This window comes from Scomber japonicus, chromosome 23 (assembly GCF_027409825.1).
Source record: "Scomber japonicus isolate fScoJap1 chromosome 23, fScoJap1.pri, whole genome shotgun sequence".
In the NCBI taxonomy this organism is placed as follows: domain Eukaryota; kingdom Metazoa; phylum Chordata; class Actinopteri; order Scombriformes; family Scombridae; genus Scomber; species Scomber japonicus.
Window position 1 is genome coordinate 8,134,171 of NC_070600.1, and position 17,845 is coordinate 8,152,015.

At 41.8% G+C, this 17,845-nt stretch overlaps 2 protein-coding genes across 3 annotated transcripts; both read left to right on the plus strand.

Moving 5' to 3' along the window:
• Positions 1 to 2,349: 2,349 nt before the first annotated feature.
• hcfc2 (host cell factor C2) lies at positions 2,350 to 8,857 on the plus strand. Of its 2 annotated transcripts, none has more exons than XM_053344195.1 (17): positions 2,350 to 2,533; positions 3,455 to 3,603; positions 3,690 to 3,850; positions 4,028 to 4,230; positions 4,446 to 4,530; positions 4,622 to 4,725; positions 5,034 to 5,264; positions 5,385 to 5,594; positions 5,714 to 5,778; positions 6,159 to 6,240; positions 7,348 to 7,404; positions 7,504 to 7,559; positions 7,642 to 7,779; positions 7,896 to 8,081; positions 8,196 to 8,493; positions 8,594 to 8,660; positions 8,749 to 8,857. In XM_053344195.1, exons 1-17 carry the CDS (start codon positions 2,368 to 2,370, stop codon positions 8,756 to 8,758), a joined length of 2,268 nt encoding a protein of 755 aa, XP_053200170.1. In that variant the 5' UTR covers positions 2,350 to 2,367; the 3' UTR covers positions 8,759 to 8,857. The 2 variants fall into 2 exon arrangements, with proteins under 2 accessions (XP_053200170.1, XP_053200171.1); XM_053344196.1 differs by having other exon boundaries at positions 7,645 to 7,779.
• On the plus strand, positions 8,794 to 17,134 carry cep83 (centrosomal protein 83). Its single transcript, XM_053344197.1, has 16 exons — positions 8,794 to 8,842; positions 11,939 to 12,189; positions 12,296 to 12,446; positions 12,615 to 12,707; positions 13,012 to 13,143; positions 13,233 to 13,484; positions 13,584 to 13,715; positions 14,059 to 14,173; positions 14,369 to 14,513; positions 14,687 to 14,836; positions 15,173 to 15,248; positions 15,360 to 15,517; positions 15,654 to 15,783; positions 16,005 to 16,108; positions 16,325 to 16,514; positions 16,961 to 17,134. The coding sequence occupies exons 2-16, from the start codon at positions 11,969 to 11,971 to the stop codon at positions 17,096 to 17,098; spliced, it is 2,187 nt and encodes a 728-aa protein (XP_053200172.1). The 5' UTR covers positions 8,794 to 8,842; positions 11,939 to 11,968; the 3' UTR covers positions 17,099 to 17,134.
• The last annotated feature ends 711 nt before the right edge of the window (positions 17,135 to 17,845 follow it).

The window sequence follows — 17,845 nt, forward strand, 5'->3', positions numbered from 1 at the left end:
AAAATGTTCATTTCAATTACAAAATGATGTGAATGAAGTTAACTCTGGTGGAAGAATCCTCAAAGAACACTCAACAGGGCATGATGGTCCAATCAGCTGTCCTGTCTGTTGACCTGGCCTATAAGTCAGCAGAGACTTTGGTTATGTTAGTCATGGAATTATTGATACCAAAGGTTTGCACAAGATGTATTCCACAGTGTTCATATGGATTCATAGTTCAGTAAATACAATCGGCAGTTCTTGTAACGCTGTGGACCTCCAATATTGTCATCACAGGGTGTGTCACCAGAACATTTACTTGATATCCAGTCTTGGTTCTTCTGCTGTTGAAGAAAACTGCAATACTGATACTGTGAAAATGCAGAAGTGTCTTCATAGTTTGACCGTCATATAGCTATTTCTACTGACTTTGACTGGCACTATGGAATGACGCTTTGTAGTTGTGCCTGTCAATATGAACTTAGATGCCATGTGAACATCTAATATCTTGCTAAACACATCTTTACAAAGGTACTCCAGTGATTTAGTACTGCTCTTCCACATAAAGGGATGGGTCCAAAGTGTTATGATTGTTAGTTCTCAGTAATTTAGTGGTCAAATTGCAGACAGAATGAAAGATACAGACCAGTGATGGGTTTTACAAGCATGTAAAGCATTAAACTGTAACAACGCCCTGATGGCAACAGAGAAAAGTCCCTTGCAAGAACATGCCCAGAAGAAGCTAAGATACTTGTGGCTTTCTGGAGGATTTGTTGGTTGCAAAACGTATTCAAATCTCTTTGTTCCACTCATGTGACTTCTGAAAAGATTTTTAACATCATGTTGTTCATGCTGTTTCTGTTTTTTTACTGTTAAGTTGTGAAACCATCAGATAAAAGAAGAGCTCAGAAGACTCTCATTCAAAGATTGATAAAAAAAGGCAGCAGTGAGCAGCAGTCACTAAATAGCTTTCTGTTCTTTCCTGTAGTATAAGTATAAAACATCTTGTGTTCAGCAGTTAAACTTTTGAAATAAAAGATATTTGTATTTTCATCAGCTCTGGGACTTTTAATGATTTTAAACCATATCACTATAGTCTAAAAGTCCTATAAGATTCCAATAGGAATTTCCAATTTAAAAAAAAATTCTACCTGCTTATGGAACATATTTCATAGTTTATCCTATGGGATTCATATATGATTAATGCTACAAAAATGGGGGATTAAGACTACTGAACGTCTAATAAATATGAGCACAAGCAGAAATACACTAAACCAACAAATCAGTTTCTATACTTAAATTTCAAAATCATTATAGAAATTATTACAAATAACATCTACAATGCAAAGAAGACAAAGAAAATGTCACACTCCATCATGATTCATGTGGAGAGGTCATGAAAGAGACACAGACAGAGAGATCAATACAAGGTACACTGCATATTTACTGACATGTGTCTGTGTGTGTAGCATATTAATGACTCAAGGACATATCTCACTATTAATATTATTAATATTATTAAAAAACAGTATGCAGGATTTAGTGGTATCTACTGGTGAGGTTGCAGATTGCAACCAACTGAATAACCCTCTGCTCACCCTCTTCTTCCAAGCATGATAGAGAACTTATAGTCACAACAAAACTCGCAAAAAAATGTGAAAAACCCTCTCTAGAACCAGTGTTTGGTTTGTCTGCTCTGGGCCACTGTAGAAACATGGCAGTGCAACATGGTGGGCATCATGGAAGAGGACCAAGCCCCCAAGTCTGTCAATCAGTGGTTACATTTTTCCCTACGAAATGACATGTTTCACTTTTCTAAAGTCTAAAGAGTTATCCCCACTCAATTTAGCTGGAGTGCTAAACCTGAAGTTATTGACTTGTCCGATAGTCTCCACTGAGCATGCTCCATGGATGCATTGGGCCCATAGAGCGTGTGCAGTATGATTTCACGGGGGTATTTCATTACAGAAGGAAGTATCTTTCTTTTTAGGCTTCATGTGCTACCAACTTTCATAAGAATGAACAGGGTCTCACCTCCATCGCTGTATCCAGTTCTCTTCATGCATCCATGGCGGAATCCTATTCAGGTTTTATTATACATGCATGAACCTTATGTTGATATAAAGGGTTCATTCTAAAGTAAACACAACGATTCTCATTTTCAGGTGATTATACACTGATTAAAACATACTTACAATTATTATATTACATTTCTACCAAGTCCATTCAGTTAGATTACATTCAGTTAAATCTTACACACTGGCCCTTTAAATTTTGATACCTGAAAAACGTGGCAGAGTGAGACGTCTCCGCCTCTGAGTGAGCGTTCGTCCCGCCTACATCTTTGAAACGTCAACAGCGCCAAATTTCAGCTTCCCTGACGGGAAAATGGGCACCTGTGTCGAGGAGCCGCAATGGAGAAAAATCCACTCAGTTGCCGGAGTGGTACCGCGGTCCAGACACGGACACCGAGCAGCAGTTATTCGGGAGCTGGTTGTTGTTTTCGGAGGCGGAAATGAAGGCATAGCGGAGGACCTCCATGTTTACAACACCGGTGAGCTAATGTTAGCTGGACGCTAGGAGGTTAGCGGCTAATGTTTTTAGCATGCACAGCAACACGGTTATTGATTTATTATCGATAGCCTCACTTCAGCTGGCTAGGTAGCTTCAGTAGCTATTTCCTTCACATTAATCTATCTTTTCAGCATTGTTAATAAGTGTCATGTCTTGTAAAAGCAGACTAACGAGTGAGGTCGTCGTGTTATCTGTTTGCTCATCAGCTGAAACACGGTTGAACCTCCATGACCTGGGTGCAAAATTAACTTTTTTGTCCGCCAGCCAAATGGCTAGTCAATGTGTGAATGTTACCTGCCACTCAAGTAATAACCATGTTTCTTTATTGAGTGATGAATGAAGCAAACATACCAGCTACTTCTTGCATATTTCACCAGCATTTGGCTTCTGTCTGGTGCAAACTTTGTGCTCTTTGTATGAAAGTTTCATAAAGTTGTACACGTATTGATTTTGTGTAGTATTAGCTTATTTGGTTATTAATGCTTATAATTAAAGTATTAAACTGTTAAAGCCCAACTCCAGACATGTTTTAAGATGCAGATAAAATACTCTTCTTCTTCTTCAGCTACTCATTTTCCCTCATTACAAATTCCAGTGTCTCTAAATATTCAAGTATATTTCTATTTACCTGCTGGTTGCCAGAAGACATGAAAAATATATTACACTGAACATGATTGTTGTACAAGTTACTGAATAAATAATGGTGCTGGAGGGCATTGTGTAGTAAAGGTCACTAGTTTGTTTTTGTAGAGTCGTGTTCAGTGTTGTGTGTGTGTGTGGTGATATTTACCCAGGTGATATTTGTACCAGTTGTTTTGGTGTGGGGTGTAAAGTATCTGAGGCAGCCCTCACCAGGATGTTTTGTCTAAATCCAACAGCTGATTTCTGCCTATTCTTCCAGTCTCAAAGCAATGGTTTCTTCCTGCTGTGAGGGGTGACATCCCACCAGGTTGTGCTGCACATGGCTTTGTCTGCGATGGTACTAGAATACTGATCTTCGGCGGCATGGTGGAGTTCGGCAAATACTCAAACAGCCTGTATGAACTTCAGGTAAAGTTTCTGCATTTCTTCAGCGGTGACTCTTCTTAACATTGCTGAAGCTTCAAATCTAAATCTTTTGATCTCTTGACACTCAGGCTAGTCGCTGGTTGTGGAAGAAGCTGAAACCAAGAGCACCCAGGAATGGCTTGCCTCCCTGCCCTCGGATCGGACACAGCTTCACTCTCTTGGCTAACAAGTGTTACCTGTTTGGAGGGCTGGCCAATGACAGCGAGGACCCGAATGGCAATGTTCCACGGTATGGTACTACACAAACACTCACGAGATTGTCCACACTGTGCTTGAATAAACCTCCTCGAATGGGATTCTAATGACTTATTGATCATGTTGCTGTCAGTGCAAATACTCTGTAATAGTCAGTTAGTAATTAAAGGCACAGTGCAATGCAAATTAGCTTCACTTTTTACCATCTCAGGTACATGGGAGATTTGTATGAGCTGGAGCTGCAGTCAATATCCGGGGTGAGAGGATGGAGCATCCCGGAGACAAAAGGTTGTGGTCCCCCAGCACGGGAGTCCCACACATCGGTTGTTTACACTGGCCTGGGTTCTCCGAAGCTTTACATCTTTGGAGGGATGCAAGGATGCCGGTTAGACGACCTCTGGCAGCTTGACCTTGGTATGACATCTTTGTTTTTTTGAGAGAGACTCATGCAAATAAACTGTCTGCAAGTGTGAGAAAGAAAAGTTTAAAATGAGCATCAGGTGTGACCTGGAAAATTCAAATTCGAAGCTGTGGCAGGCTTATTTGCATGTTGGCAACCTCAAATTATAAGGGATACATGCTATATTGTGCATACTGTGTATATGTAACATACAAATATCCTCCTCCAGACACAATGGTTTGGACAAAGCCTCAAACAAGGGGTTCCACACCAGTACCCAGAAGCCTTCACTCAGCCAGTGTCATCGGAAACAAGTAAGAGACCCTTTATCATCACTGTTGAAGCTCCGTTAAAGCAAATGTGCAGTTTGTACATGCAAATGACCTTGTGTGTCTCTGTCTGCAGGATGTATGTTTTCGGTGGCTGGATTCCTGTTCCAGAGTCAGACAAGCCTAACGCTTTAGGAACTGAATGGATCTGCACTAACTCCTTAAGTGTACTCAACTTAGGTCAGTATACACAACACTCACATGTATTTAAAAAAAAGAAAAGAAATTCATAATTGTGAGGCTGTGAGAGGTTTTTGAAAATGCTCAAAAATAGACTAAAATTTGACTGATGTATTCATTGTATACTGGCTCTTCTGATGGGAATACATAAGTCATAATTTAGGTTGAAAGTCATCAACAGCAGCTTACTTGTTCCAATTTGGAAGAAATTGGACTTAAATAAGACTTTAACACCACTAGGCTGCTTTTAGGGAATCGTAAAATCAATTTTAATTAGAAAGTTCACTGCTGCATTGTTTTTGTCACAGACACTATGATCTGGCAGAATCTGGGCCCAGAGCAGCAGGATGATATAGAGTCCCAGCTGCAGAGCCAGGGGCCCCACGGCGATGACCAGTACGCCTGCAGTCCCCGAGCCAGGGCCGGCCACTGCGCCGCCGCCATCGGATCCAGGCTTTACATTTGGAGCGGCCGCGACGGATACCGCAAGAGCTGGAACTACCAGGTCTGCTGCAAGGACCTTTGGTACCTGGAAACAGGTGAGAAATGAGGTTTAAGAGTGACAGAGCAGCTCAGGTCAGCGCTTTGGAAAAACAAACAAACCAAAAAAAAAAAGCAAATACAGTTACCCAGTATAATTTCCTGCCCTCTGCTCTCAGAACGACCAGCCACCCCAGAGGCAGTGTTACTCATCAAATCCACAGTCAGCATGCTCCACGTGGCGTGGCGCCCTCTGGCAGCGGCGGACTGCTACATCCTGCAGATTCAGCCCGTGTGTCCTCCCAGCACCGCAGCCGGCGCTCCGCCAGCCACACCAGTTGATCCAAGCAGAGCAGATGGACGGGAGGGGAAAGATGGAGATCCTGCAGGTGCTTAGCTGAGAGCAAATATGGAGCACAGCGAGAGATTAAATAAGAGAGAAAATAGAGGATACTTAAATCTAAATGAGCAGTTTTTTCAGTCGAATTTTGCTCCTTTTTTTTCTCAGGTGTCCAGTCCCTTCAAGCTCAAAGTGAACGAAACACTAAAAAAGGGGAGAACACTTCATCTCAGGTAGACGTGACTTAATCAAAATGCTTTAGTATGAATACGCTCAGGCCTGTTCTAGCACCAGATACATTAAACAGACCCAACTGCAGTGATGTCTGCTGCACTATTATTTTTGAGGGAAGATTAATTCACACTGAAACACACGACTCATGTTTTCTCCAAAAGTTTGGTTAATTTATTCATGTGAGAATGACGCAGGTTGAAACATGACAAAGATGCAAATGCCAAACTTGAAAACCTGCCACCAATAATAATTTAGTCAGATGAAGAGAAGCAAGCCAATATCAGCCGGACATTATTATGCACTGTTTAGGTTGTGCCTAACTCTAGCCAAGCCTTCTATAAAGAGAGTCCTGTGCTTTAATTCTCTGCCTGCGTTTCAGGATGTTTCAGCGCAGCAGGAAACTCCAGTGAAATCATCCGGTGGGAGAGAGACGGAAGAAAAGTCGGACACTAAACGCTGCAGTAAGTCTTTGCACCAAGTCGTAGAGGCTGCGTCTGTGGGTTAGCTGACAGGGGTTCATGCTCCAGCAAATGTGTTTAGCAGCAGATGTATGTCTGAGGTTACACAGCAGGACACATTAATTTGTTTTCCTGCTGTGGATTAGAAAACAACACACACACAAAAAAGGTAAAAAATAGACAAGCTGAAATGATTAATTAATTAGTTGATGAATTAAAATTTAATCTGCAACATTGTGAGAATTATTTATCAAACAAAAGGCCAAATATTTGCTTGTTCCATCTTGCTGCTTTTCATTGTTTATATTATAGAAAATTGAAAAGCTTTGGGTTTGAGATTGTTGGCTGGACTTTTGAAAGCAATTTGAAGTGTGATGAATATTTTTCATTATTCTATATTACATATTACATAGGATTATACACATATTACATAGGATTCATTGAATAATAATAATAATTAATTAATAACAATTAGTTGCAGCCTTAAATCTTTGTGTATGTTGACTTTGCACTAATATCACTCTAAACTACACTTTAGATGTGATTGTAACTAGAGCCCGACCTATACTGGATTTTTGGGGTTGATACCAATATTAAGGAGTAATCTTATATCTTCTTATATATAAAGAAATGCACTTTTTCGTGCAATGATCCATCAAACATGGTTATCAGACACTCATGACAAAGATATGTAACAGTGGCGTGATATTTTACAGTTTAACAATAAACTTTGTTGTATAAAATGACCAGAAACAGTAAACTTCACTGAGAATTCAATTCAGTAATTATAAGTAACAATAAAATAATTAATTTTAAAAAAGCCCAAATGTATAAAACTTTAATCAAGAAAAAAGATGCTGCCTATATACCTTAAAGAAAACATATTGGCATATATTGGACACCATACATGATATATCTGATAGTATCAGCTGTCTAATATATCAGTTGGGCTCTAAACATAAACTTCCTGTGCTATGAATCATGAATGAATGGCTTGTGTGTGTTTATTGTAAGTTGTTGTGCATTAGCCGGACACATCAAGCATTCACTCCACAGCAGCTGTTGAGTTTCTCAGCTTCCTCTCTGTGAATCTGTGTGTTTTTGTTGCAGCTGCTCAACAGGAAACGTCATCAGCTGAGGTCAGCAGCTCAACTCAGCACCCGTCAGGTAACGACGCTGGAATGTCAGCAGTCAACCGGAGCGTGGCACATTCAAGATTTTAATAAATAAATGAAGTTCATATGAGATCTTCTTTTTCTCTGACAGACAATCAACCTGCTACAGCTGACAAGAGGACAGATTTGTACGGCCAAACAGATCAGGTCAGATACGCTGAACACTAATTATTTGTTCTTTCTGTCTAAACTCAACTGAGACTGTAAAGTGTTTTATCTTCACATCCAGCAGAATCCAGAGAAAGCGGTGTGGTTTGATGTCGGCGTGTTCAAAACGCTCTTCTCTGAGGTCAACCACTACTTCCTGCCAGCTGATAACGAGCAGGCCACTACAGGCATCAGCAGCAGACCCCAAAATACTAAAGAGGTAAAAAAAGAAAACAATCACAGGTGCTTTTAAAGTGATCATTTGGACTTGGAACTCTCTTCTATACTGAAATCTCTCACCCACTTATCTTCTATCTATCTTTTCTCTTCCCCTAGAAGAGGCAGTCAGTGCCTCAGGACTACCAGGACAGAGAGAAGCAGGAGCTGGCTCCAGGTCAGACCTACAGGTTCAGAGTGGCAGGTTTCAACTGCTTCGGCCAGGGAGACTTCAGCCCCGTCAGCGAGTTCAAGACCTGCCAACCCGGCTTCCCTGGAGCGCCCTCTGCTGTCAAAATTACCAAGGTAACATTCTCATCTGAACATAGGTGTGCCCTTTCAAGAAAGAGCAGTTTTATATGATCAAGACACCCTCTCCCCCTCTTTATTATTTTCCTCTTCGCTCGTCTTTCTGTGAAGGCCAGCGATTCGGTCCACATCACATGGGAGGCGCCCCCCTCTCCATCAGGCCGGATCCTGGAGTATTCCATGTACATGGCGGTGAAGAAGAGCCGATCCACCAGCTCAGAGCGCCCGGGTCAAATGGCCTTCATCCGGATCTACCGCGGCACCAAGACGTTCTGCTCGGTCAGCTCCACCCACCTGTACAACGCCCAGATCGACTCCTCCGCCTCCAACCGGCCCGCCGTCGTCTTCCGCATCGCTGCCAAGAACGAGCAGGGTTACGGCCCCGCCACGCAGATCCGCTGGATTCAAGGTGGACCGATGATGAGATTTTTAGCTTTCCAGTATCAACATCTAAACGTGTCGCCAGATGCTAAAAATTATTCAACTTCCTGTTTTCTATCATTTTTTAGATCCCAGTAAATTGCGAGGCGCCACCAAGTCAGACAGCGCCGAGGCTGACCAGGACGCCGCTGACAGGTATAGACATCCTAACCTCTCATTCTTCTTCTCTTGTTTCATTTTACCTGAATTGTCTAATTTCTTCTTTTTTCTTTCTTTCTTGCAGCTCCAGCTGAAAAGAAAAAGTTTGCACCTTTGCCTTTGTGTTTTGGAGAAAAGACTCCACTCAGGACGTTGGCAGTGTATGCCAGTCAATCGCTGTATGATATTCCCTTCAATAGTTTTGTTAATTTATTTTTTTATGTATTTAAGTACTCACTTGTACATACAGTATATAAACGTTTTCACAGCATGATTTAACCTCTTGGCTATTTTAGTTACACAGATGTTTTTGTTATGTAACAATATGTTGACCAAAACTGTATGTATGATTTTAGATATTTAAAACTCTTTTAAAAGTGGTGCCTTTTTAACATTTCCACCTACTGATGCTTTTTATATGTTCACGTGTTGAATGAAACACAGATGGAAACACATTCTCAGAGCCAGTGCACATCAGAACAGAAGCAGGGACCACTTACATAATCGACTCAGTGAGGATCGACAATCTATCATTGGATAGTTAACGTTATTTTAAGATTATGTTCTATTTAGATTTGGTTTGTGTTGTTTACTGATTCATCGTTCCGTTAAAAATCCGTTATCTGTCTGTCTGATGAACAAATGAATCAAAACCAACTTTCTTCATTTATTAGAAAGATTTTTCTTTTCATGATCTGTCATTTCCACCCATTAACTCTGATAGATGCATTTTACATTATTTGTCATCATTTCCATTCAGTCACATGTGAGGCTGAATATTCATGAGCTTCTGGTTTGATATGAGTTACGTCATTTCAATTATTCCTGAAACATTTAGCCTAATAAACAATATCCATTGTTCAAAAGACACACTGACCATCTTCTGGGTTATTATGGGTATAAGTCAATGAATTCAAACTCCAAATATCAATAAATACAGATTCAAATAATTAATAAATAATATAAATGCATTCTGCCAGTAGTAATAGTTCATGTGCCTCTGGGCAGGACACAGTCTACTGTAGGAATGCAGGTTTTTAGTTTTTATTCATGAGCAGGTGTTTGTTAAATAGGTAAATATAATATATAATAATATGACAGGCAGCAGAGAGAAAACACTGCTGCTCTGTTGATGATGACTGTACACCTTTTTATTAGTCTTAGCACAACCTCCATCAAAAGTGCCCTAGATTAACATTAGCTTAGTTTACTGATAGGTCAGTAGGACATGGAACAGATCAGGCTTGTGAAGTTTTAGAGCGCCCTCTGCTGGTTCACAAGGAAAACTTTCAAATGGTCCGATCCGTCTCTAGCCTACATTTCAAACAGGTCGATTCATTCAAATTTCGTATAAAAAGTGATTTTTCTCAGTTCTTTAATTATCATGAGATAAGTCATTACAGTTAAGGACTCAAGTGAAATAGTTTTTAATTAAAAAAGTTGTAAATCCACAGTTGTGGCTGAGACCAGTTGACCACTTCTTAAAGCAATGTCACACACCACTGGTTATTGAAAATATTTTATATTATCTCTGATTTGAATGCAAGAAGCATCATTCTTCTCTTTCCCATCATCATCCCATCATTTCCTAGTAGTCACTTACTAGTACTTTGTCTCCTCGGTAAAACAGGGTTTCATGCCTGTGCTCGCATTTACTTCAATCTTTTATTTATATGCTACATATTTTCTGTTACATCTCCTGAAAATGAGTTATCTTCTGGCTGATTTCTCTCATACTCACAATCCTGATTAATGTCTGCTAAATAATTCACACACAGAGAATATTGCTTATGTCTCACATTATAAATGTGATCCGTTAACTTTAGTGATGGTGAGTTTGCTCAATGTAGTAGCAAACTAACAGAATCCAGATGGAGGATTCCACTCCTAAAAACCTTTATCGTATTTATCTGTGCAATAAAAAAAACCCTGACATTTCTGGATATTGTCACTTTGGTATGCTGAACATATTTAACTCAATATGCATATAAGTGATACATCAGTTAGTATTGTGAAGTTATACATGTGGTAACTTCAATAAAATATAGTTAGTATGAAGTGAAGTTGATTTGAAGGTCTCTCTGTGAACGCTATAGATGCTCTTTGGCAAAAGATTCCCATGATGCATCAGTTTGTAGTTTACAGATTAGCAAATTAGCCCTGGCTAACAACACAGACAGGCTGCAAGAAAGCATCCAAAGTTGAGGAGGAGGTAAGTAGATTTCAGAAGTCAACTACCAAGTATGTAAAGATGAAGATGGTGTTTAACAACATGCTATGAGTTGACAGTTTGTTAGAAACCTAACAGTTGGCTTCGTTGTAGCTACATAACGCTAAACGTCAAGCAGCTAATGCTAGTTACTTTGCTAAGGTGTCGCTAAAGGTAGCTAGCGGCATTAAGTCGCTGAATTTACTTTGAATTGTTTGCAATTGTTTTGGGAAATGTGTGTGAAACCTCTCGACGACCGTTCAAAGGAACGCAGCGCCATGTTTGTGATAAGTTAACACTAGAGAGAGAGAGAGAGAGCTGTCCGACAATGGACGCACAGTAGAGTGGCTAGCTAGCAGTTAGAGCCGCGCGATATTTGAAAACAACTCAAACGCATTGTTATGCTTTTAAAACAATTAGAGCTGTTAGTAGTACATCTGAAATGATTGGCAAGCAGCAGTCACACTACGTCAAATGTAAATGTGAATGACAACTGCTGACCCACAATCTAAACTGCGTTTTAGTACGTTTGCAGGTTTGGGTGATTTGAAATGAGCCTGATGTCAACAAACACCAGAAAGTGAAATAAATAACAGCTTCTGATTTATGATATCGATCCAGCTGTGTCTCTATATAATTTTTGAATTAGCCTGTAACTTCAATGCTGTGATGATAACATTGAAGAAGTTCATTGTTGTGATAATGAATTCAGTCTGAGTGTAATCAGTCTGCCTCTCAGACTGATCAGATGCTTGATTTTCAGGGGATGAAGTGGTTTGATGGTTTCAATCACACAGCAGCCAGGGGGAGAGGAGCTAACTAATCACTTGAGATTGATTTAGAGACTTGTATTGAATGTGAAGAGGTTGTGGTTTTAACAAGTAGCTTGGGGACTCCCCTCAAAGCCACCATGGTAACTCACAACAAAGCCAGACCTGATACCATTCTTGAGTACAGACAGATTTAGTCACAACCACAGTGCTATTAAGAGCTCCGCTGAAATCTCTACTGTGTTTCTTCTTCTTTTTTCTTTCTTTCTTTCTTTTCTTTCTTTTTTTTTTTTTAGGCCACAGACTTTATCTCCTCCTGTCTCCGGATGTCCTCTCGTAGAGCTGAGATGACCTCTTCTGCTTTTGGACAGTCTGCTCCTCTCATCCCAAACCTGGAGACCGGGATGGGGAAGTCTGCAGCCATGCTGGGGTTGTCTGCCGGTTTGGGGGGAGCAGAAATGGAGCTGCAAAAAATGCTAATCGATGAGAGGATGAAGTGTGAAAACCACAGGACCAACTACCAGACTCTAAAAGCAGAACATGCCAGGTACACTAATTTTAGTCACACGGTGCGGTTAAAATGTCACACTTGTGCCGTGTTGTTATGGGAACTTGTACTATGATCGGGGTCACTGGTGGTTTATCTTTTGCAGCTTGCAGGATGAGTTCACAAGGGCGCAGGGGGAACTGAAGCGCCTGCTGAGCGACAGACAGGCTCAGCAGGAGAAACTGCAGCTGCTGTTGGCCGAGCTGCGAGGAGAGCTGCTGGACAAAACCAGGGAGATGGAGGAGCTTCGGCTGCAGGTAAACTGAGCCTGAGGAGGGAGGAAATCACATATGCATTTAATAATTTGTGCACATTTGCTTCTGAAGTGGCTGAGAGATTTTCACCTGAATGTAAAGTATGATATCACGTTTGAATTGGATACAAATATATATGTGTGTGTGTGTGTGTTTTTTTTTGTTGACCAGGTGATGACCCCTCAGCGGCTGGAGTTGCTCAGAGCTCAGGTGCAGCAGGAGATGGAGGCTCCAGTCAGAGAGCGCTTCAACAAGCTGGAGGAGGTCAGTCAGTTGTTTCTGTGTCATGAGTCACTCATTTCTGACACCATCTCTGTGTAGTGTGAAAAACATAAACCTATAACATCCGCTTTTAGCTGCACTCAAACCTGTTTCCACTGAAAAGGGAAATGTTGCATAGGGACTGTTTGGTCCGTAGCAACAGCGACAGATCAAGAGATTTGTGCTGATTGCCTCTTTTTTTGAAAATGATGTAAATGTGTGTGCATTCAAGCTAATTTCCATTCTGTTCTGCTCGAGCGCTCCTTCTCTCCTCTCGCTGATTTGCGGCTATTGTGTGCACTCGTAGGAGACGGAGAAGTACAGATCAGAGTACAACAAGCTGAGGTATGAGTACACCTTCCTCAAGTCCCAGTTTGACCACCAGAGGGAAGAACACGCTCGTATACTGGAGGAGCGGAGGATACGCTACCATGCAGAGGTGTGTGAGTTTGAAAATGTAACGTGAATGTTACTTTAAAATAAAAAAAGATCTGTAACATCCTTTTTTTTGTGCTCCTCTGTTGTCAGATCTCTCATCTGGAGAAGGATAGGGAGGACCTGGTGGCTCAGTACCAGGGTTCAGACTCACTGCGCGACGGGAGACGAGTGGAGGCTCTGCTGAGGGAGAAAGCTCAGCTCCACCTGCGGCTGAAGGGTCTGGAGGCGGAGGTGGCCGAACTCCGAGCCCAGAAAGAAGACTCGGGCCAGCAGGCTGAGAACGTCCAGCGCATCCAGATCCGACAGCTCACAGAGTCTCAGGCTGCTGTGAAGTCGCTGGAGGTGAGAAAAAGAAACAGTCCTGACATCACGATTACATTTGACTGCAGTTAGAATTCAAGTTTTTAAATTGACAAAACTGTTGGGGTTTTTGTTTGGCAGGCGGAGCGTCAATCTCTGCGTCTCCAGCTGGAGCGGATGGACAGCGAGCTTCATCAGAGCCACGAGCAGAACAGCCAGCTCACCGGACGACTGCACAAAGCCGAGAGAGAAGTCAACTCCCTCACCTGCCAGGTACACACACCGCTCTGTCTCCCACCATACACACCAGTTTAATGTTTACCCATCATCACTGAACACTCTTCCTGAGCTCCAAAACCTTAGTAGGAGCAGCGCTTTTCAATTTAACTGTGCTAAAGTGTGTGTATGTAAGAAAATGAAACTGAAAATAAATGTGTTTGCACTGAGACAATAACCCTATGAATACATGAACTAGTATACACCTGTGATTCATAAACAGCTGCAAGAAAAGACCTCAAAAAACCCCTGAAAGAATGAGACGTTTTTTCTATGAGTGTCCAGCAGATGTCAGTCACCACAGCTGAATGTTGCATTTTATTTTCTTGTTGGTCCTCAGATTGAAAGCCTGAAGCACTCCCACAAACTAGAGGTGGCCAGCATCAAACTGGAGTGCGCCCGCTCTAAAGGGGAAGTGGAACGGGACAGAGATACACTGCAGGGGCAGATTGACGGTATTACATGATTCTCACACACTCAGCAGTTGATTTATCAACTCTCATTTTTATGCTTCCTCTTGAATAAGCAGTAAAAATGCTGAGAAAAGTTGAACTATTTAACCAGCTCATATATTCACATCCTAGTCAGTCTACTTCTGACTTTTACAGTGATTGAGCAGCACTCTGTTTTTCCCTCTCATGTGTCTCAAGGTCTGCAGGCAGACGTGGAGGTGTTTAAGGCGGCGGTGGAGCGACACAAAGAAATCCTGGTGGAGAAAGAGAGGGAGATGGTGAGGAAGGTGCAGTCCACTCACGATGAGGAGTTCCGCAAAACTGCAGCTTTGCACGAAGAGAAGTGAGAATGGTCTTTGTGTCATTTCAGTTAGTGATGTCTTTCATGTGGTAGAAGATTAAAGGGAAGAGGTTAATGTACAGTTGAGCAATTATTTTTTTCTTAAAGGAAACAAGGGCTAGTGTACTTCTCATTTTACAACATTATTTATGATTTGCGGTCTGTTGTGTCGCCAGGTTAGAATTGGAGAACCGTCTGGCGGCGATGGAACAGCAGAGAGCTCTGCAGGACGCCACCGACCACTCCCAGAAAGAGGAGTGGGAGGAGCGCATCCGTAACGCCCAACAAGGCGAGGAGACAGCTCGCAGAGAACTACAGAGCCTGAGGTCTTCAACTGAACTTCCCCTTTCTCTCAACACACACACACACACACACACACACACACACACACACACACACACACACAGAGTTATAAATCTGCACAGAAGTTACAGCTGGTTAATTATGTATGTGCATTGTTATTTGTAATATAATACTAGAGTCTGATAGTGGATACATAATCTGCAAAAGCAACATTCACATGGCAGTTTTTATTATTCTATGCCTGCACAGTGCATGAGGAAGACAAAAAGACCCCAAAATAATACAATTAATGGAAAAAATGAGCTTTTGTGAGTTGTGGGATCGTCAGCACTCTCATTAATTAAACTATTGTGTTTCAGAACCAAACTACAGCAACAAAGCTCACAGCTGGAGGAGCTTGAGAGACAGAAAACAGAAATTGGTGACCTACAGCAGGTGAGTCAACATCCACAGCCTTAAGACCAGTAAATAATCAAACCTAAAGAATGTTTGTTTCCCTCAAATAAATGTGATTTAAAAAAAACTGTATTTGTTTGACCCCATAAGCAAAACAAGGACCTGGGTGTCCAGTTGGGGACGCTGTCTCAGTCTGAAAGTGACCTGATGGAGACAAACCAGCGCCTGAGAGAGACACTGGACAGAGTGAGGGAGGAGCTGAGGATGGCTCGAGCTCAGACCGAGAGGAGCCAACACGAGGCTGAGAGGTACATTTGCTGGCCTGCCTTCCATTAAATCAGCAACTCAAGTCCCATTATTTAAAAAAAAAAAAAGCACTTAAACAGTTAGACTTCATGAGGCACAAACAACACATTTCTGAGCTGATCTTTGTCCCCCCTGTAGGCTGACGGAGGACCGGCGTGTTGAGTGGTTGGAGGAGAAACACAAGCTGCAGGAGAGGGAAGCAGAGCTGCAGCAGAAGTACTCTCAGGTCAAAGAGAAACTGCAGAGGGCAGCTGTGGCCCAGAAGAAGGTAGTGCTGCATGTTGTCTCTGAGGACAGACTGCATGACCATGAAACCATGAAAACTACATCACATTAACACATTATGTAGCTTGGTTTATTTTGTCCATTTATAGATTTTAACATTAATATGATCTTAAAAGAGTTGAATTTGTCTTTCTGTAAGCTGTTCATAAAATTGTGTGTGTGTGTGTGTGTGTGTGTGTGTGTGTGTGTGTGTGTGTTGTACAGAGGAAAACACAGACCGAGAACAAAGAGAAGAGACTGCAGGATAAAATGCAGTTGCTGGAGGCCAAGATAGAAGAGTTGGAACTGGAAGCCGTCACAGCCAAGAAGTAAACTTAATGTCTCATTTTATGAATGAAATAACTGTCAAGTTGAGCTGCTTGGATAACCCTATCTGTTTTATGACTGTTCTTGGAAAGAAAAGGTGTAGTGGATGTTTTTGTCCTTTTAATATTAGACATATCAACCACCTATGCTGGATGACTTAACAAACAGACCAATCAGAAGTCAGCTTCAAAGTCTGAAGTGTTTCTCCCTCTATCCAGACGTACATCCCACTCAGAGGAACAGCCTCAGTTCAACAGGCGGTTGAAGGAGCTGCAGCGGCGACACAACGAGTTTCGGCGCCTCCTGCTGGGTGGTCAGAGTGCCCTCAGTGCGGCCCCCGCCTTTCTCACCTCCTCGCCCAGCCCCTTCCTCCTCATCGGGTCTGAGGGGCCGTTATCCAACATACCGGTAAGCAAAATGAGCTGAGATGTTAGCATTAACCTGCGCCGTAGCTGGATGGTAACACTAAAAATAGTTTGAAGAAAGATCAAAGCAGCAGCAGGTTAAAAAGTCAGAACAGTTTGTACACTCAGTAGCAGTTAATAGATTGAAGTTGCTTTCAACGCAACAATAACATGTTTGACTATGACAAAGTGAAACTTCACTTCACACCTTCACACAACCAAAACCACACCTCCTGTGTGGGTTGAAGGGTTTTCCTTTAAAATGTCACCTCACAAACTGAAGTAGACACAAATGACATTAAAAGAGTGAGATGTTGCTAACAAAGTTAAATAACAGAAAGGTGACTGTTGAGACCATGATGACTCATGCTGTATGCTGTATGCTGTATGCATTAAGCTGCTGATGTAAACATTTCCTTGTTTTCCTGGTGTGTCTCCTCTGTGTGACAGGAGGAGCAGCATCAGAGGGAGCTGTCTCTGTTGCGTCGGAGGCTGGAGGACCTGGAGAGCGCCCAGCAGCAGCAGCTGGAGGAACTGGGGTCTCTGGTGCACAGGGATCGGGACCTCACTCCCCAGCCTGACCTTTGACACCCAAATTGCTTTACATTAGACTTTAAGTTGACTAAAAGTGAGGCAGTGCCCTGCTCATGAAAACAAGGACACCAGCATTGTTTGTATAAATATAGAAGCGTTATTTATTGTTGTGTTTACATGAAAATGGATTTCTCATGTACTGTTGTGATGTTCGGTCATTTGAAATACTGCAGCACCTTCTTAAAAAAATGAAAATGACGGCCATTAAGAGACTTCCTCAGGGTTTGATTTTGTATGTTTACACACATTCATTCTGAAGCCACTCTGAAAAATTAAAAACTGCTTTATATCAATAATGATATAAAAGCTCAAGACACTTCAGACTGGGACTCACAAGTTTATACAGACCTTTTACTGTCATTTCCACAAACCTGGACTTGAATTGGTTAAACAATAACTTTTTTTCATGCGTGTGTAAGCTCAATTTTTTACGTTAAATTAATGCAGTCATCAGCGGTGCAAGAGCAGCAAGCACATGTCACATACAGTCAGTGCATCACTTAAGTTAACTCTTTGAAAGCCGTAAACATCCCTAGAGTCAAAGCTTTCCACAGTCCTTTCACCTCAAAGGAAACAACCTATAGATGTGGTTTTCAGCTCTGTTCAGTGCTGAGTATTCATTGGTTACACAAGCCGATGCTTCTGAAACTGTTAAACTTAGTACCACTAGGAAGAGGAACAGGGTGGCCCACTTTCATTTAAGGCTGACAAGCTCTCTCCTCATGTCCCTCATGCTTCATC